The sequence below is a fragment of the Diabrotica undecimpunctata genome, chromosome 8 (genome assembly GCF_040954645.1).
Source record: "Diabrotica undecimpunctata isolate CICGRU chromosome 8, icDiaUnde3, whole genome shotgun sequence".
In the NCBI taxonomy this organism is placed as follows: domain Eukaryota; kingdom Metazoa; phylum Arthropoda; class Insecta; order Coleoptera; family Chrysomelidae; genus Diabrotica; species Diabrotica undecimpunctata.
In genome coordinates, this window is record NC_092810.1 from 62,948,682 (window position 1) to 62,970,391 (window position 21,710).

Below are 21,710 nucleotides of genomic sequence, written 5' to 3' on the forward strand. Positions count from 1 at the left end.
TTCCATTCCGTAGAGCAGAACTGTGAATATGTAGCAGTTCAATAGACGGCATTTTGTTTTTAATGATATGTCTCGACTGTTGAAAATGGTTCTCATTCTAACGAATGTTATTAATATCAAGTATATTAATACTGAAGAAAACATCATTGGTTCATGTGACAACTTTATTAGTAACATATTTAAACAGTAACAGTGCTCTCGTGTGGTGTTTCGCGGACTCGTGTAAATTCGACAGTGATCGGCAGTTTAAATATAAAAACTTTAGCTAGATCTTTACTTAGTTGCAGCAACAAAGTTAAAGATGTTTAATGCTTGTGTTCCCACGTTAGTGGGTGGTCCTTCGAATTGGAATTAATTACATTACTTAGTACGCTCTAAATGGTACTAGAGAGAGAGAGAGAGAGAGATAAATTTATTGTTTTTAAAACGAGTTTACATTTATAAACCACAACATGGTATAGTACAAACAAGGTACAAGATACATTAAAATACTAATTATAAAATTTCCATAACTAAAATATATACACAATATACATATGCATACACATATACACATATATACACACATATACACATATACAGGGTGGTGATTCTTCAAACGGGCCATAGGAAACCCAGTGGAAAATTCTTAATTGTTGAATTCTTGCTTCTCTAATTATTTTACACCAGAAGTCAAGAAAAGCTATTTGTAGAGGACTGAAATATATATCGAAAACACATGTTCTACGAATTAAACGCATTCCAAAATTTTGCAAGAATATAATACATTTTTCAGGCCACCCCTTAAAGTCAGGCCACACGCTGTGCAAGAATGTGTATGACATGTTGCGTTTGGTGATATTAATGTTTCTGATTTTTGACAATATTTGAAATGACAAAATTTTTATTTTTTGATTTATTGTTTAAAAAACAATAAAGTTGATTAAAAATGTATTCAGTTGAGGAAAAAGTAGCAATAATAAAAATGTTTTATTCAGGCAATAGTGCGCGAATTGTCAGTTCTTTATTTAGCGTAAGATATCGCAATAAATAAATTTCAAGTCATTCAACAATTCAAAGGATTTTACAAAATTTTGAAAATACTGGGACCGTGATTTCTAATTGTACCTGTAAAAACAATATTGGTGAGGTACCAAGAAATTTGTCAAGTCAAAATTAAATAAATGTATTAACAGCCGTTGTACAAAATCGTAAAATAAGTTCTCGAACCATTGCAGACCAGTTTAATATTCATAATTTCACGGTCTTAAAAATTTTGAAAATGAATAATTTCCGTTCATATAAATTTCAATGTCATCAAGAACTGAAAGAAGGAGATGTTGAGTGACGAACTGGTGGTTTCAAATCACCACACATCAAGTATACTAAAATGTGGTACTAATTCTGGATTTTATCACGACTTAATTGAATTAAAAGTATGAATACTGCTTATATAAATACTATAGAAGAATCTGTAATTGTTTTGGTTTTGCATTATTATATGGGACTTAACCACAATTGATTGTAATGAGAAATAAATTTTAAATATTTATGTTTTGATCTTTCGATTTTGACCCAGAAAACGTTTTTACTTTTTTTAATTCATTCCTCGACTTTACTGTAAACATTTTTGAATTTCTAATTACAATTTCTAGAAATTTCTAATTTTTCAATGGTTTGACTAGAAGTTTCATCAATTTTACGGGACATTTCCCTGATTATTTTCATAATTTCACTGTCGTTATGTTGTCTACATTCTCGATTAGATCGTTCTTGATCTTTTTAAAACTACTAGAACCTTCCGCTGGTCACGCAACTTCTTCACTATAAAATGTTTTAGCAACATCATTGATCTGAGAGTCGCAAATTTTGAAAATAAGTCATAAATAGTCTGTACCGAAAACAAAAAAAATTTTTTTTCAAAAAAGACAAGGTTTTTTTAACTTGGCTAAAGTGCTAATCTGACCTTTCTCCTTTTTCCGGGTTTAGGACCGGCATCAAGATCATTGAGGTAGTATGTCAATGATCCTGTAGGCGGAGTTAAAAAACCTGGACTTACCGAGATACAAAACTACTTTGCTAAAATTAAAATTTTCAACAAAAAATAAAATAACGCCTTCAATTCAATAAAACTATTTAATTGGTATCATTTGAAAGATATCACTCATATACTAAAACAGACAAAACGAAGAAAAAAAGTGTTGAAATTGCTAACTTGCTGCTCAATTAACTTCCAATATATTATATTAAACGTAATAACGTGACTAAAACACAACGAATGGCAGCACAAAAGACATATCAAAGATAAAAGTAGAACTGACAATTACCTAACAAACAAGAAAAGAAATTCACATATTTAGAAGACTTAGAATAAATTGGTAAAAATTCTAGAAAACTTTATTTTTTCGGAAATGAAAGATACTACACAAAGAGGCTGATATTCCAAAAGTAAGATTCAGTGTTTTGACCAGTCTTAGGTTTCTACTGAAACATTTAGGCGTCGAATGTCGCTGTGGACCGAGCGCCGGCGACTGACTAATCACCGAAGGTTTTTTCTAGAATACCATTTACCAGCTGTCTGTGAGCATCCATAGGGTCAGATTTTTAATCTAGGAAGAAGGTCAAATTGAAACTTGTTTTATTTAATGATATTAATGACGAAATAATAAGAAAATGCCTAAAATAAGGTTATACAAAATCAGAGAAGTATGTTTTAGAAACAAGCAACAATATTGTTATGCACTAGTTTTAACACCACTATGATCAAACCACCAAATACTTCATCATAATAATTTCTAAGAGGACAGAATACCGAACGAATTCCTAAAGTACGGAGGACCAGATCTGACCAAACAACTATTATCACAGATCCATAAAATAATAGAACAAAACAGAATTCCTCAAGATTGGAGATCAAGCATCCAAATACCTCTCTTCAAAAAGGGAGACAAATCGGACCCGGAAAATTACAGAGGAATTAATTTATTAAACACAACACTAAAATTAACAACCAAAGTGATAACAAATAAATTGAATGAAATTATAACACTAGCAGAAGAATAACAAGGTTTCAAGTCGGAAAGATCTTGCAACGATGCTATATTTATAATGAGGCAAGTGCAAGAGAAATCATTAGAATACAAAAAACCGGCATATCTATGTTTTGTAGACCTTACAAAGGCATTTGACTGGGTCAAATTAAAAGACGTTATCCACTTACTGTATGCAAGAGATACACCTCTAGGAATAAACAAAACGATCGAAAATTACTACCAAAACAACACAATAAAACTAAAAGTAAAAGAAGAACTAACCGACCCTATTGAAGCTGGGAATGGGGTAAGACAGGGAGATTCCCAGAGTCCTCTATTGTTCAACCTGATTATGGATGAAATATGTACCCTCTTTGATGACAGATTAGAGGTTACACAAAGAACGCTACTAGGCTCGGGCTTCAGTCTGGTAGAGGTATCTTGGTCGGAGCTCTTAGGACAGCTCAAATATAAAGAATCAGTTAGAGAAGTACTGAAGATACAGAGACGAGAAGTTAGAAGATAAGAGACGAGAAGTTAGAAGATAAGAGACGAGAATTTGGAAGATAAGAGAAGGGAATTATTTGGTCACCACCCTATTTTTAGAGGAACAGGGAAACCTTAAGACATAGAGAATACGATAACGAGAAAGATAAGATACAGTTAAGATACGCGAGAATAAAATAAACCGTGAGAGAAAAGGTATCTTGATCGTGCGGTACACACTTAATATTTCGAGACATATACACTAATTATACGATAAAACAAATAATATAAATCAGTAAAAATGCCTGAAAGAGATACACCAAGCACAATAATATACTGAATGTCCCGGAAAATAGTGCGTTCCTTAACGACATGTGCAGATTGCAGCATTTAAAACAAAAAAGTCTTATAACATTTTTTATGAAGTTAACCGTTTTCAAAAAAAAATTATTAATTTTAATCCATTTGATTATTGTTCGCAGAAAAGGAAATACAGCCGGCAACGTTGCGTTTCTTGTTATTCTTCGTTAATTACTGTAAATCAGCTATCATGAATCATCGATCGTTAGGCATAATATGTATTGACACTGATAACAGTGATAGAGAAAAAGCATGTATTTGTTTTTATTAAATATTTAATAATTAAAGTTTGAATACTGATTTTACTTACATGGAAAATTATTATTACAATAAATGTTCGAAATGGCCACCATTTGCACAGATACACGCGTTTATTCGACGAATCTAATAATTATTCTTAATATTATAAGTATGTAAATTATGTCAGCATCAAAAATTCGTTGTCGCAATTGAGCTTCTGTTTTAATTTCATCCTGGTTTTCGTATACTAATGATTTTAGATGTTCCCAAAAATAAAAGTCCATAACATTGCATTCTGGTGTTCTGGGTGGCCACAGAACGTGTTCATTTCTACCGATCCAACGACGAGGAAAAGTGATGTCGAGGAAATCTTTAATATGTCTCGTAAAATGTGATGGAGCCCCGTCATGAAGAAACCACATTTCAGAGCGTATTTGTAACGGAACGTCTTCAAGAAGTATCGGTAGAACATCCTGCAAAAAATTTAAATAGGATTCTCCATTCAATCTTCTGGGAAGTTCGTACGGTCCAATCAGACGATTACCAATAATCCCAGCCCATAAATTTATACTAAATTGTTTTTAAAAATTTGTCCTACGTATAACATACGGGTTTTCATCACTCCACACGTGACAATTGTGAAAATAAAACACCATTTCTCGTAAAACAAACTTCACCTGCACACAACACTTTGCACGGAAATTCGGGTTCTCTGGCGATTTTGTTTTGAAACCATCTACAAAATCCTAATCTTCGAGGTAAATCGCCTTGGTGTAAATCTTGCACTCGTTGGTAATGGTAAGGATGTAACAGTTGTTTCGTAAATGTCTTGTGAACAATGTTTTTTGAAATGCCAACCATTCTAGCCACAGATCGAGTACTTACTCTTGGATTATTACTGACTATATCCAAAATCACATCTTCTGCATTTAGTCTACGGTTACTTCGTGTTCTACCGCTAGTTTTTTTAGGTATCACACAACCCGTCTCTAATAGCCTTTGGGACACGTTCACAAAACTTTGGGCATTAGGATGTCGTCGTTCGGGATAGCGTTCAACATACAGTCTAACAGCCCTATTACTGTCACAGTGGACTTCACCGTACGTAATTAACATATCGTGATACTCGCGAATCGAAAACATGACAATACTATTTATTCTTGAGCTACGGGTAATTACAACTGTTTACAAATAATGTACCTTTTCTGTATCAAAATAAATTAAACTATCGCATTCTGCCCATACCTTTTGGAGCGCAACGTTGCCGGATGTATTTGCTTTTCTGTGGACGCTAATCAAATCGATTAAATTTAATATATATTTTTTTTTGAAAACGGTTGACTTTATAAAAAAATTTTATAAGACTTTTTTGTTTTAAATGCTACACTCAGCCCATACCTTTAAGGAACGCACTATTTTCCGGGACACCCTGTATATTTATATCATAACAATAAAAATAAAAAGCAAAAAGTTCGTCAACAAAATTATATTGAGGTATATAAAAAAAATACACTATAACAATCTTTACGGCACAGTTAGATGACACGAGATAAGTGATTGATTAATTTATAATCGAATAAAAACAAAAAATATCTTTTTTGGAAAATAATTCTGCATAATGTAGTATTCTCAAGAATAGAAGAAAACAAGGAACATTATAATAGTCAATATTCGTCAAACAAATTATTATTATGCCTTGAGAACACTTAAACGTTTACCAAAAATTTTTTTATTGAATGTGATCACCTCAAATCTATATATGAAATTTAACATAAATATACCCTACATTAATATAAAAGAAATGGTCCGTAATTTATACATATATTATATCGTAGGTTCAAACTCATAATAGTTCGTTCCGTTTAATCATAAACAACAAGGTCACTAAACTGATCGTTATAAATCAAATTCTTACGGTTTAGGTATCAAAGTTGAGCTTTAGTCAATAAAATTTACTACTCACAATTAATATGCCACAGGTGGATACAGATAGTGGCGTTAGGCCTTCAATAAAGTCACTTGACACTTGGTCCTCGGCAACAGGTAGGTACAGCAACGAATTACGGTTTTCAATCCGTAATCCCTCGGTTTGATTTCGGCAGACGAGAAGATAAACAGCCAAATAGGAATAGCACAGGTAGTAATCGGTAGTAGAGATGAATGATGAATAATGCACAATGAATAGTGAATAGGCTTTGTCGCTTGAACTCCCACCATTATTTAACATAGTCTTTTATGTTCACATGTTTTCCAACATGTCTCAACACTAACAGTAAAACTGAGATTGATGATCAGAAGATAATGTTACAAAGACTTATGTTTAATATTTTTGCACTTTTCGTTTTTTATTAGAGTCACGAAGTTCTATGTTATTTTATTTTTTCAATAAAAATATGGAAAAAATTAAATATTTTCTATTCCTTTTTTTTTAACGTGCTTTCGTAGTAGACTTTCATCTATTATGTTTAAAACAAAAGCAAATATACTTTCTTGTATAGCTTGTAATTATTAGGCAGCCAACTGCTGTCGGCTATAAGATAATGGCACAGTTTTTTATACTATGATAATGGGTACTCCCACCATTATTTAACATAGTCTTATACAAGTCTTCATAGGAGTATTCCTGGTTGCAGAACCCAAAAGAAGCAATATTTCGAAAATTATGGCAAAATATTTAAAAATGTTAGATTTTTTGTAACGGTGCGATTGATGGAGGGTTAACAAAAAACAGTCCTATTAAAACTTTTGAAAGCACTGGTTTCAGATTTTTATTTCTGATATCAAACATGTTACAGACAATCAATAGAAATATAACAATAACAAAATAATATGTCTTTAATATTAGTTTAACTAAACTAAATTCTAATTTTTTTATAGTATTATACAAATAAAAGGGATTTCTTTTAAGAAATACTCTCCACTGATTGTAATTTATAAAATTTGTAATATAATCCCTGTTTTTCTAGAAGCTCTTTATGAGTTCCCATTTCTACTACATTTCCTTCTTTTAGTACACAAATAACATCAGCGTCTTGAATTGTCGTCAAGCGATGAGCTATGGTTATACACGTTCGACTTTTTCGAGCATTATCTAAAGCTTCTTGTACTATCTAAAACAAGAATGGACATATTAAATAAATGGAACTAAGTAATTGGTATATGAAATGAAATATAAAAATGGAATTTTTTATATGATGCTCTTTGAAAAGGATTCTAAGTTAACATATCTAATCGTACTTCATCTACTGTTTCACTATCTTTCGGTGAACTGCGAAGGAATAAGGAGTTACTTACTTACTTACTTACTTAATCAGTAGACCCATTTGTACCTTTCGGTGTTGGGCCGTTTTAAATACAATTCATTAAATTACAATATTTGACAGTCTTCTGAGGTGTCCTAGCTCTTAACGAACTTTCTCCATTCCTTCCTATTGGATGCCACCTGTGTTGCTTCCTGCCAAGTCTTACCCTTACTCTGCAGTATCTGCGAGATGTCACTGTTCCATTCTTTAATGGGTCTTCCTCTTCTGTTCTTCCATATTGGTTTGGCGTCCCACACTCTTTTTAGTTGTCTATTATTGTCCATCCGGGTTAGATGTCCGAACCATGCCAATTTTTTCTCCTTGATTGACTCGAGTATCGGTTTGATTTTGAGCCTTTCTCTTATTTCTTCATTTCTGATTCTATCAGTTCTTTTTACTCCTATCGTTCTTCTGAGTTATTTCATCTCTGCTGCCTGAATTCTGCTCTGATGTCTTTTGTTTAATATTCAATTTTCTGCTCCATATGTCACTGTAGGTCTATATATTGTTTTGTATATTGTCATCTTGGTCTTTATTGATATTTCTTTGTTATTAAGGAATCCTCTATTTAGTGCTTGGAATAGTTTTCTTGTGTTTTCCATTCTATTGTTAAGATCGTCCTCGATGTCTCCTTTGTTGTTGATTACTGTTCTTAAGTATTTGTATGAATTTGTCTGTATTATTTTTTGTTGGTCTATCATTACTTCTATTTGATCTTCCGTCCCTTGTTTCCTTGATATTTTCATTATCTGAGTCTTCTCTTTGTTTACGTTTACGTTGTATTTGCTTGCTTCTAAGTTCCATTTCTCTAAGTTGTATTTCAGTTTTTCTGCAGTTTCCGCAATTAATACTATGTCGTCTGCAAATATACATATCTCAGCATTTATCATTTGCATTCTGTTCCAACCGATGCAGTATTTCTTGAATGTTTTCTTACATTCTTTCACTATCTCATCTATTACATTTATGAATAGCACTGGGCTGAGACTTCCCCCTTGTCTAACTCCTTGAGTTGTTTCAAACGGTTCTGACTGTATATTTAACATTCTTACTGTATTTGTTGTTTTCATGTATATACTCTTTGTAGCTTCTATCAGTTCCTCACTTACTTGTTTCTTCTTTAAGCTTTCCCATATATCTTTTCTTTTGACTGAGTCGAATGCTTTTTCCATGTCTATAAAGCTCAGATATATTTCTTTATTTTTCTTTAAGGCTTTTTCTATTACTTGTTGCATGGTGAATATATGGTCTTGTGTGTTGTGTCCTTTCCTGAACCCACTTTGTACGTCCTCTAATTTATGTTCTATTTCTTTTCTAATTTTCCTTTCTATTATGGTTTCGTATACTTTTGCTGCTACACATAGTAGTGATATACCTCTATAGTTCCTACAGTCTCTTGTGTTTCCTTTCTTGTATATAGGTATAATTACTGCATTTGTCCATTCTCTGGGTATTACTTTTCTCTTCCATATTAGGTTATATATGTATAACAATTTTTCTTTTGCTTTTACTCCTATATATTTCATAATTTCTGGTGCTACTTCATCGTACCCTGGTGCTTTTCCAATCTTTATCTTTCTTATTGCTTCTTTCAGTTCTTCTTTTTTTTCTTTTTTTTTTCTTTTTTTTCTTTTTTTTTAGATTATAAATAAGGAATAAGGAGTTATTCCTCTTATTTAGTTTGTTCGTACTAGTTTTAGCCTAGTGTGCTGTTCTAAGTATTTATTAGCATTAGTGACACCATCTACTTTATCTCGGAAAACAATATGGTAACTTGGGTCAAAAAATGTTCAGGAATTAGATCATTTTCTCTCTAAGAAAGTTTTAAAATCATCCCGTTCGTTCCGTCACATGATTATTATTTTGAAAAATCATATAGGTACCTATTTTCGAGATTTTTTAAGATTTGCTCTATCGTTTTTTTTTTTTGGAGAAAAGGTATTTAATACTTTATACGTACGAACATTTACTTTTCGGCGTTTTATCACCAAACGATCAGTTTCTACGACTGTTCTAATTGGCCAAGACAATCATAATTGTCATTATAGGCCGGCAGTAGGGTACCTTCCATACATACAGACAGGATAATTAAAGACTATTCTGTCTTATGTAAACTTTTTCGCTAAATACAAATACGTAGGTCTCCCCTACCAATTTTTATAAACAATTTTTTTTATAAATAAATTTTCATATTTGAATCTTTTAATTTACAACTAGTCCCATCGTAAAGTACGGCTAATATGCTATGTTTAAAATTTCACCGAAAATTTTCCATGACAACATATTAATTTAGATACAACAATTTTTAAACAAAATATAAAAACATGCTTTTTTCGATTCGAAACTCCTGTCTTTCTTTTTTTTTGGTTTATTTAAGACGAAAGTTATTCTTGTGATTTTGTCGTAAAATTCCGAAAAAAAGCCATTTTTAGCGTTTTTTGAGGCCACTTTTTAATAGGTTGTACATTTTTTCCTAATAATAAGACATAATGTTATATAAGTTATAAATAAGCAGGTGTCTGCCGTAAATTTTGGACAAACTTTTAAACATATAAAATTGGCATTACAATCTAGCAATTGAAACAAGATTCAGCTTGAGGGTATGAAATCGAACTTTTTCGACAAAATCCACCCGAATACTTGATTCCTTCATCATTCTATGGCCTTCTACAAATTTACCTCATTTAAAAAATATCTACGGATTTCCTGTAAAATATTATGTACATATATCTGTACTATACTCTTTATATAGTTATAGAACCATATAGTCGTACGAAAGAATGATAGAGTGAAAATATTAGTAGAATAATAAACGTCCATACCTTTTCACTTTCATTATCTAATGCTGATGTTGCCTCATCCAATAAAAGTATTTTTGGATTTCGTAGCAGAGCTCGTGCTATGGCAATACGTTGTTTTTGTCCTCCAGAGAGCTGAGTTCCTTTACTACCTACTTTTGTTTCGTAACCCTAAAAAATTGTTAATAATAGGTAGTAGTAATTAGTAGTAATAAGTACTAGCATTACTAGCTAGCTAGTAATGCTAGTAGATCTAAACATAATACACATCGTTATTGTCGAAATAATAGGAGCGAATGTCGATAATTTAAGATGAGATTTAATGCCCACGAGAGACAAATCTAAATAAAAGTACTTAATGAAGCTAAAACTGCGCAGTAGGAAATGACAAATACACTAATGACTTGATAGACTCCCAGTATATTTTGATATATGCTTTCACGAGGATTGGACTAAATAATAAGAATTCAAGTGGAGCTTTATTAGTAAAAATTCTAGCATTTCTTTTGTTTTCTGGAAGCCGTCTGTTATGAGTCGGTCGTACTGCAGCCAGTTGGCTTATTGTATATCTTCCATTCCTTTATGATACCCATTGCAGAATTCTGGAACCCTGTACTAGCTTATACAGGTCTAGTGGAGGTACCATATATATTTGGAATCACTTCGTTGTCTCCAAAAAGTGTTTTATCACCTGCAATCCAATGCCTCGCAGTGATGTAAGATATCGTCGACTCTTTCAGGATCTCTGCTTCAGAGTATGCAGCTCAAGTCTCCATGAAACGCTCGCTGGCGCTGGTACAGTAAGGAAGCCCGTTTTGATTCTGAGCTGATTCCTTCCTAATTTCCGCAGTACTTCAGCCCTGTTAGCACATGTCCGTCCAATATACATCTTGCCGTGTGTTTGACCGGGTATATTTTCTCAGTGTGAGTTGTGTTGACTTCAGATTCAGACTTTTTTTCGGTCGCGGATGATGCTTTTTGGCACTCGCACGGCTGGGTCTGGACCGAAGTATTTTGTAGTTGACGCTCTTCTGACAATTGCATTAGCTATTTCATTGCTATATATGTGTCAACGACCTGAAACCCCTACAGTGTTACACTGTTAGGTTCCACCAGTCTGTCGAGTTCGTATCGACATTCCCACAGTAGCATAAAGTCCACTTTAGGGCTTATGAGAGCCCCAATGGTTGCTTGGCTATGTGTGCATATATTGATCCGCTTCTGTTCAAAAACCCTCACCTAAACCTTCAACCCTAAAGTTAATTTTACTTGCACACTGTAAGATTGCAAAAATCTCTGCCTGAAATAAAGAGGTATATTCTCCTAGTGAAATAGAAATGTTGAAATTTCCACCACTACGGAATATTCCTGCACCCGACCCTTCTTGAGTTTTAAAGCCGTCCGTATACCAGGTATAACCCCGCAGTCTGGGTCGAGAATTTCCTTTATCCCATTCCTCTCGTGGGTAAATGTCCAAATGGAAAGGAACTTTAGGCTTGTATCTAGGTGCCATATGGTCAGAAATGATCATCCATTCGGCATCCTTAGTTACATTTATTATGTTTCAATGTTCTGATCTAACCGGTACGTTGCTCAGGTTTTCTCCCAGTCTATAATATCCCATCCTCGCCTCCCCTCGTATGGTCATATGTAGAGGGAGATCCAGTGGGGTCTCGATAGCTACCGTTCGTGTGCCCCTCATAGCCTCTGTGATTCCGAGGCAAGCAAGTCTGCACCTTGCTTAATTTGAGGATGACACTTTTTGCTGCACCTTTGGCCACCATACCACTAACGCATATGTAATTGTGGATTTTACCACCATGTTATAAATCCAATATAACATGTCTGGTCTTAAACCCCACGTTTTTCGATGTTTGCGTCTGGCTATCAGCGTAGTTACCGCTCTCTTGGTTATTCGTTCTATCTGCTGATTCCAAGTAAGTCTTGAGTCTAATATTACCTTAAGATACTCTACTTCACTCACCAGATTTAAACGTCTACCATTTAGGACTAAAGAACTCAATCCCTCTAAATTCCTCATTTTGCTAAATTTCGTGATTTTGGACTTCAAAGGACTGATGTTAAGTCCTATATATGAAGTACATTCTGTAACTACAGTCTGTTACAGAGCCTGTTGCATTATGTTTCTGACTGTGCCATTAAACTTACCGTGGGCTAAGATAATAGGTCATTCGCATAGTCCAGGACGTGATGCCTATCGTTGCTGAGCTCTAGCTATCAGCCCATCCATGACCAGATTCCACAAGAGAGGAGACATGCGGGCAGCCTCTGGCTACCTGTATTGACACTGTATCCCCAGCAAAGTTGCACATATCACACGGCTCCTCAGCATGCACTCTATCCATCTGCAGCTTGTTTCATCTATTCCTTTTAAACGAATCGCCCTTGTGATTGCTTTGTAGGAGGTTTTCTCCAATGCTCCCTCAATATCTAGAAGTGCACCCAACATCACCTCTTGGTTTTCCAGAACGTACTCTACCCTCTGTACGAGATGGTGCGAGACTTTTGCTCGATAGATACTGTCCCTGATGTATCGCACTTTCAACCAACACACCAGCTCTAATATGCCTATCGAGCAGTTTTTCTAGAGTCTTCAGTACGAATGACATTAAGACTTATCGACCGTAGGGACTTGGCCTTTCCTGTCCGATTTTGCCAGGTGTTGGTATAAAGTATAAAAGCCATCCTTATTAGCCTCCATGCTTTTAGTATGTACTCCAGTCCTACGCTAGCCTGCAGTATCAAATATAATTTTTTGGACAGAAGGTAATTTCCCTTCTGTAGAAGTATTGGATAAATCCCGTCCGGACCTGGAGATTTAAATTACTCAAATGAGATTGTTGCCAATTTGATTTTGTTCTGGTTTACCACTTCTTTTGCCACACGCCAGTTTTAACTAGAAACATAAGTCATAGTATCCAGTCTAGTCTGCCATGTGTCTAGTGGTATCAGTTTTGTTTTAGTCTCAGGAAAGTGCACCTTAAAAAGTTCTTTCAGGGTCTCTTCACCATTCTGAGTGTATTCACCTGACTCCTTTTTGAAGAGGGGGAATACTTATCTAAGAGACTATTGAGAAAACTTAATGGAAGCTTGACATTTCGGCAGTGTGTTCTATCTCATCACAATGCCTTCTCCACGATTCCCGGTTTGCCCTTTTCAGTTCCTTATTATATTCAGTCAGAGCTTTGCGAAAGTCTCTCCACTCACCTGATCTTTTGACGAAATCAAATAATTAGGAATCCTGAGGAAGTCAAGAGGCAGAAACATGCATATCAGCGAGTAGTGGTACGCAGTAACGAAATCAAACCTTAACTGTCTATTTTATTTTTATTCTTTTACCCTAGTACGAAGTATTAGGAAATCGTTTTCATAAAGAGATTTCTGCCTAGACGAATTGGCATGACGTGGATACAAATTATAAATCCCCATGTCAGTATATTCGGCGTCTGCTTGTTCTGCAACGTTTAGAAAATACAGATTTTAGCTGAATCCTGAATTCGATTTCCGATTTATATTCTCATTAGTAAATGTCGTTGGTAGCATCTGTTGGTTAATATTTTCAAATATTTACTTTTATAGTCGGAAAGGTTTTAATTTCGTTAGAGCTTACCATGAATTCGACCTGAGGAAGCCAAGAGGCAGAAATATGCATATCAGCAAATGGTGGTACGCTGTAACTAACGAAATCAAACCTTAACTGTCTATTTTGTTAAAAAAAAAAGTACAGTTGATAAAGGGTCACGTTGTCGTAGACTTTGTTGATGTTAACACTGTCCTATTAAGTATAACTTTATCTGTAGTGTCACTTAGTGTGTATTTAGTTAATTCTTTTTGGACATTCAAAATATTCTATTGCTTCAAAAAGGATATTTCTGTTTATTGTAACATGTTTAATGCTTAATTGAATTCGTATGAACTAGATGATATTTAAAAAACTGAAACATCGAAGTAAAAAATTCTGTTCTAAGTGGTATAATTCAAAATTAAATTAAAAATACAAATGGATTATAATAAAGTTCAGAACGTTCTCGGACTTTGGAGTACTTGGACTACTAACCGCAAAACCAAACAGTAGTTGGGTTTAAATTGTAGACATCATACTTAAAATAAATTAAATATTCCTAACAGTTGGCTAACTCTCGCATACCCGTTCGGATGTGAAATTTTATTTCGAGTAGGGACATACTGTTGCCGGATAGTTATATTCATTTTTATCGGCGTTATGGGGTTTAATTTAATATTTTTAAGTATGATATCTACAATTTAAATCCAAACACTGGTTTTGCGTTTAGTAGAACAAGTACTCAAAAGTTCACTGAAGATGGACTAATAAGGCCGAAAACGTCCTTTACTTTATTATAATCCATTTAGATTTTTTATTAAATTTCTTAATTAAATATTATACCACTTACAACAGAAGTTTTTACTTCGATCTTTGAGTTTTTTAACTAATATGGTATATATCCAACTCCCGGGAATTACCTCATTTTAAGTTTATAGATAATACTTGTTTCATTGTAAAAATTTGGTCTTTTACTGATTTGCTCCTGCTTAATATTCGCCTAAATTATTTTCTATTTCGTTTTTAATTTTGTTTTTTCTTCGATGTGGCAAAAACTCTATAATTCTATCTTGTATTGCTATTCCCCTAGATAGCTTCTTTCGACTGCTCGGGTGTTTTTTCTTTGATTGACACTTTATGTATTATCATATCAGTGGTTTAGTGGTTTCTTCTTGTTGTCTTTCACCTTCCTCTTTAAGAAACTAAACAGTTTTACCGTTTTTATCAGATCCTTGCTGTTTTATTGCAGTTACAATTTTTTCTTTGATTGGTGCTTCTTCATTATCGTTTTGATCTACTGTTACTTCAACTAGTAGTAGCAATTATTGACTATGATTTTGATCCACATATAATATATGGTGGAAATCAATCTTCCAAACTTTTCATCAATTTCGTCAGATATATTTTCCTCTTAATCTTTATAATATATTTGTGTGACATTGTATTGGGTTCTTTCCCACTTGGTAGAAGTACCTGATTTGTTTATTTTTAAAATCTTTCAATGCAGCTCAATTTATACTTCAAGAACAATTTTTTTTCTAGATATCTTCTGCTCCTCCCGTCTTTTTTCAGCATATTGTTATTTACTTCTTTATTATTTATTGGCGAATGGATTCAGTGTGCGCAGTCATATAAACTCAAACAAACAACAATATATTGTTTATCCTTATGCTGTTTATTCTGGCTTTATTTCGGTCTTGGCCTTGGTGCTTTATTTGTTCACTGAAAATATCATGTATACCTGAAAATTTCTAATTTTTTAGCCTGTTTATACCATCGTGAAGTTTTTTTAGTGTAAATGGAGTTCCTTGGTGGTTTCTCTTATGATTTCTTTATATCGATTCTTAGTTCTCCCATTCTCAAGGAGTTTGAGTAGCGGCTTGGTTTGCTGTAACATTACAAGGTGGCTTATGTTCTTTAGGATCACCACTTTTTTACGAAGATTTTTAACAAGGTTCTATACTATTTTACTACTATGAGTCATGTCCATTTTTTCCAGGGTTTCGATCCACTTTTCCTTTCTAGCTTGACTCAGCTGTTGGAGTAGAACTGCTCCGCAGTCAACCGTTTGTTGATTAAAAGGGTCAGCTGCATAGAGGGTTTCATATGTTATCATTAGTTCTTTGGATTCGCTGTCATATTTATTGGTACTGATTTTCGCAGTAAGACGTTTTTTAAAGCGTTATTTTGTTAATTTTTCACATGCAGCCAGTTTATTGTCCTAAAAGCGTACACACGATATTATATAGAAGTTTAAAAAAGTAGTATGATTTAGATACTATAAAACAGTAACTTTTAAACAAAATTAGCTCTATTTCTTATATATAAAGTCTTTCTATCAATACAATAAAAATTGTCATAAAAACGTACTGTACTGTTACTGTAATTGATTATAAAATAAAATCGAGATCTGATATTGGAAACCTCATGCACTGGATATCAACAGCCAAAAAATGGATTATTATATGGCCAATACACTGCTTAAGTAGCTAGTAAGTTAGTTCGATATTAAAAATAATACATTAAAACATCTTACCTTTGGAAGATTTAAAATAAATTCATGAATATTTGCAGATTTAGCAGCATCAATAATAGCATCCATTTCCACTTGTTTGTAATTTGCACCATATGCTATATTCTCAGCTATAGTTTTATCGAATAGATTTGGCTCTTGCGAGACTATTCCCAATTGAGATCTTAACGACTTCAAATCTACATACCGAACATTTTTATCACTAATTTCTACCTTTCCATAACTAGGATCATAGAATCTTTCCAGTAATTGAATAATAGTTGATTTTCCACAGCCACTTGATCCTACTAAAGCAACTGTTTTTCCTTTTGGGATTAAAAGGTTTAATGCTTTTAGAATTGGTATTGAAGGTCTCGTCGGGTATGAAAAGTAAACTTCAGAATATTCTACGTTCTCATCTTCCTACAAAAATAGAAAGTAAGCGTTATTGAAATAAATAAAATCAGAATAAGTATACAAACTAGCAATATGTCAATAATTATACATTAATTAAATTGAAATTAGATGCATCATAAAACAGCTGCTGTAAAGACGTTTTATAGTAGGTCCAGTACTAGCATAGGAGGAAGGTAGTAATAATCAAATGACGAACTTAGTGGTGGTTTAAGACTGTTAATGTTAATGGACCTGAGACAGTGTGAGGTAGTAACGTCCTACTCTAGCGTAGATATATGTCGCGTAACCACTGGGTGTATGGCGTACAGTGGGTATGCAGCAGATTTGGCTACGGGAAAAACCCCGAACAAAAATTCTGATCCTTCAAGTATGAGGATTGGATCTACATGTTAGCAACTCGCCATTCGGAAAATGCTTTAGATATGTCAACAATTTCTATAATTCGCCTCGGAATACGGATGGATTAAAACCACGACGAAAATTTCAACGGAAACGGACATTGAAAATGACTAAGTACCTGGAATTTACAAGGTATCAGAAATAAACAAAAGGAAATGTTGTCGGAACTTGAAAAAATTAAAATCGATCGTATACTGATGGAAACGAAGTAAAGAGACAATGGTAACGAAAAAGTCGGTAACTATACGCAAATTTACAGCGATGTACCAAAGTAATAAACCCAAACGGGGTGTAGCTGTACTCATTCGCAATAAATTAATAAAATACGTAAAAAGTTCGCAAGAAGTTAACGAGCATATTATCATGATATAGCCGACGAAAAATGGCTATAATATAGTTATCATAAGGGTTTAAATATCTTGGACATGTGATGAGAGGAGAAAGACACAATATCTTGGGACTTATAATTCAAGGAAAAGTAGAGGGTAGGAGAAGCGTAGGAAGAAGACGCGTTTCCTGGTTGAAGAACCTGAGAGAGTGGTTTGGTTGTAGCTTAAGGCAATTGTTCAGAGCAGCTGCCTCGAAGGTCAGAATAGCCATGATGATTGCCAACTTTCGTCGCGGAGATGGCACTTAAAGAAGAAGAATGGTTTATACTCTCAAAGACGATGCTGCGATTAGAACTAAAGAAGAATTTTACGATAATCCACTGAACACATTAGAAGGAACTAAGAATAACGAGGAGGTAATCATTTTGGGAGATTTAAATGCCCAAATGGGAAGAAGGGATAAAAGTCAAATTATTGGAAAGTGTGGAGAGGCTACTTTTAATGAAAACGGTTCGCGACTTATCGGTTTATGTAAGAGCTTATCGTTAAAAGTGACAAATGGATTCTACGCTTATAAAGACATCCACAAATATACATGGACACAGCCGCCAACAAGAGGGATAAGATCGGGTGAATTGGTTACATTGGGCCATGAAGGAAGAGCAGTATTTTTGTACAAACTATATGGAAGAGGATAAAAAGGTATCAGTTTTTTAAATATTAATAGGAAAACAAGTATACAGAATATTAAGGAATATTTGTGATCTTCTGTGAAAACTTATCCAAAAATTTGTCATATCCTAAGAAATTAGTTCACAAGAAGAATGGGTGTGTTTAAAGAGAGGATTGATTTTTTTTAAATAAGACAGGCAGAAAATGAGGTAGTTCGACAGTTGTGTGCAAGAAATAAAAAATCAAGCTAGTAACTGCAAATTTGGTATTATATTAAATGATTTACTTAAAGACAAATTTATAAAAGGACTAAGGAAGGACCCTATTTTAGATAGGCTTTGTGAAGAGGGACATATCATAAATTTTGAGGCCCTGGTGGAGCTAGCGTTAAAGAAGAAAGAAACGAAAAATCAATCGTATGCAATACAAGTACATAGAGTTGAGAGAGTGAATAGAAGACCTGAAAGTCTGTTTAAGCAGGCCCCAAAGATAAAAGAAGGCACAACAGAACATAACGTTAGATGTTGACATTGTGTACGAGGTAACCATAATTTTGTAATGTGCCGATATAGATCCTTTCGTCTAGGGTATGTAATATGGTAGAGCATTTAGCTCAAGTTTGTCTACAAAAGGCAAATAATTTTGTATCGATAATCATCCGGTCAAGATGAGCCTCTGAAGGAAGAAACGGAGGCAACGGGGTCAGAAATATTAGATTATATTAAAATGTATTATGTGAATAACGAATATGTTACCCATGAATACCCATCTAAAGTAGAATTAATTATAAATGATCAATTGCAATTAATGTAGTTGGACTCTGGGGCAGGTATGTCGGTAATACCGGAACGAATTTTTATGGATAAATTTGACATTAACACAATACTTAAATTCAACACAAATTAAGTTAAAATGTTGTGATGGTTCAATATTTAAGTCAGAAGGTAAATTTTTAGGGTTAGGTACGGGGATAAGGTACATGATTGCAAATTTGTTGTTGTTAAAAATGGTACAACTGCATTAATAGGCAGGGATATGCGTACACCACTTATGCCTGTCATAAAAAAGAATGGGCAGGTCCGTTTATGTGCAGACTAAGAGATAACAATTAATAGATTTTTAGAGGAGTTCAAACATCATTTGTCGCGAATTGAAAAACTTTTTGTGGCTTTATAAGGTGAAGAGTATTTCACAAAACCATATTTGAAAAATGCATATAACTAATTAGAAGTGAGTGATGAAACGAAATTATTGTTATCTTTGAGTATTCATAGCGGTATTTATCAATTTCATAGGCTCCCTTATGACACCAAACCAGCGTATGCCATTTTTCAAAAAACTGTAAAAAAGGTATTACAGGGAGCCAGTGGAACTATTAGTTTTATAGATGACATTGTAATCACAGGAAGGATAGGGAAGAACACTTAAAAATTTTGGAGGATGTATTTAGTAGGCTCTACAAGGCTGACTTTGGACTTAACTTAAAAAAATGTAAGTTTTTCTGGATCCTGAAATTAGATATTTAGGACATTTTATTAATAAAAATGGTCTTCATACAGATCCAGAAAAGGTTCAAGCAATAATAGAGGTACCTAATAGAGCTGATATTATTTTAAGTCCATTATATAACTTGTTAAAGGCAGATACACCATTTCAATGGTTAAGACAGTGTGAGAAAAATAGCAAATTTTGATCCTGCGAAACCAATTAAATTAGTTTGTGACAGTTTTAATATAGGAAGGATAATATAGAAGGAGAATATCATGGCTGCGGAATTTAAGAACATGGTTTAAGAAAACCTCAACGGAGCTGTTTCGAGCCGCAGCGAGCAAGGTCATGATTGCCAATATGATTTCCAACATCCGAAACGGATAGGAACCAGAAGAAGAAGACAGTTTTAATAAGGGACTAGGATGTGTGCATTTACATAATTTACCCCGATGGGTCAGAGAAACCCATTAGTTTCGCTTCATTTTTCGCTTTCAAGGTTATTAATTAAATCAGAATCTAATTATTCAGTTATTCACAAATAAGCTCTTGCAATATTTTGGAGGACCAAAAAAAGTTTTATCAATATTTGATGCAAAACAAGTTTGTTTTATATTCAGATCACCATTCTCTTCAAGATATTTTTTAGGAACACAAAGGAATACCACAAATGGCAGCAGAACGTCTTCAAAGATGAGTTTTTTTCTGAAGCGGATTGAATTACAGTTTTCAACATGCGAAGGGAAGTCAAAAAGAGGGAGCATATGATCTTTAGAGGCTTCCTTTAGCTTTAGAAGGGGAAAATGACAGCACAAGATTATTGTCATTTTTTGGTAGGGGACAAGGTACCCGTAAGCGCTGAGGTATTAGTTCGAGAAACACGAGTGGATAGAAACTTAGGAAAGGTATATAGGTATGTGAGGGAAGGTTGGCCAGATGAAGTACAAGAGGAGACATGGTTAAGAGGAGCCAAGGAGGAATGGTTAAGTTGAGGACAATTGCTAGACAGTATTTTTGGTGACCACATCTGGATGAAGAAATTGAGGCTTATGTAAAGGATTGCGGAGCATATATGACAAACGCAAGTAATCCAAATGAGGTAGTATTGGTAAAGTTTGAATAAACCAAGGGAGTATTTGATAGAATTCAGACTTTTAGGACCAGTCAGAGAAAAGATATTTTTGATCATAACAGACTCATTTTTAAAGTGGTAGGAAATGTATATAATGGAAAAATAGATACCACAGCAACACTACAAAGAGTAAGAGATTGCTTGGCTAGGTATGGATTGCAAAATACTATAATATAGGATAATGGGCCTCAGTTGGTTAGCGAAAATTTTAAACATTTTGTAAAATGAATGGTATCATACATACGACATCTGCTCCATATCAACCAGCGACTAATGGGACTTTTAAAAACAGTGTAAAAACTTTTAAAAATACACTAAACAAGTTATTAATTGATAATACATCAGATTAAAAATATTTATCGGTGCTTATAAGTAAATATTTGTTTTAATATAGAAACACATCCCACTGCACTACGAGGAAAACTCCTTCACAACTAATGTTTGGTAGACATATTAAAAACCGCTTAGACTTTATGTCTAGCTCTGCTAGGGAAAGAGCTAGGGTATACCGGATTAAACATCATGGGGGTGGACACGTAGTATTTGAAGAAGTGGAATTAGTTTATACTAAGAATTATATGAATTTAAATAAATCTTCATGGGTTCATTCAAGCCATAACTGTCTCAAGGTCAGTTAACCTATACCTGTAAGCCAGTTAGAATAAGTAATTTATTATAGAAAAGACATGCAGATCAAATTATTAAGGTGTAGAAATTTTACGATAAAGCTAAACTTGGTGTGGATGAGGAAACAGTTGTAGACAGACCGGAAGCGATACAAATAGACTGATGGTTATAATAATAGGAATTTTGGTCAAGCGGCTGAAGTAGCCGGAGTGTCGGAAGCGCAAATAGTCAGTTCAAAACCGCTAGAGAGTGACGCGAGTGCACGTAATCCTAATGCTAATGTAAACCTGGCTAGCTCTATACCGCCTAGTGCTCCTAAGGTTAGCTATCCAGTAGTTTCCACAAGATCTCGCC

At 34.0% G+C, this 21,710-nt stretch overlaps 1 protein-coding gene across 1 annotated transcript in view; it reads right to left on the bottom strand.

Moving 5' to 3' along the window:
- Positions 1-6,851: 6,851 nt before the first annotated feature.
- The window catches only part of LOC140447629 (ATP-dependent translocase ABCB1-like), a 127,022-nt gene continuing 112,163 nt past the window's right edge, over positions 6,852-21,710 (bottom strand). Inside the window, exons 18-20 of the mRNA XM_072540386.1 lie at positions 16,317-16,715; positions 10,222-10,368; positions 6,852-7,207 (exon numbers count right to left, since the gene is read on the bottom strand). Of these exons, the coding sequence (XP_072396487.1) occupies positions 7,001-7,207; positions 10,222-10,368; positions 16,317-16,715 (753 nt within the window). The 3' untranslated portion in view covers positions 6,852-7,000. The remainder of the gene's footprint in view (positions 7,208-10,221; positions 10,369-16,316; positions 16,716-21,710) is intronic.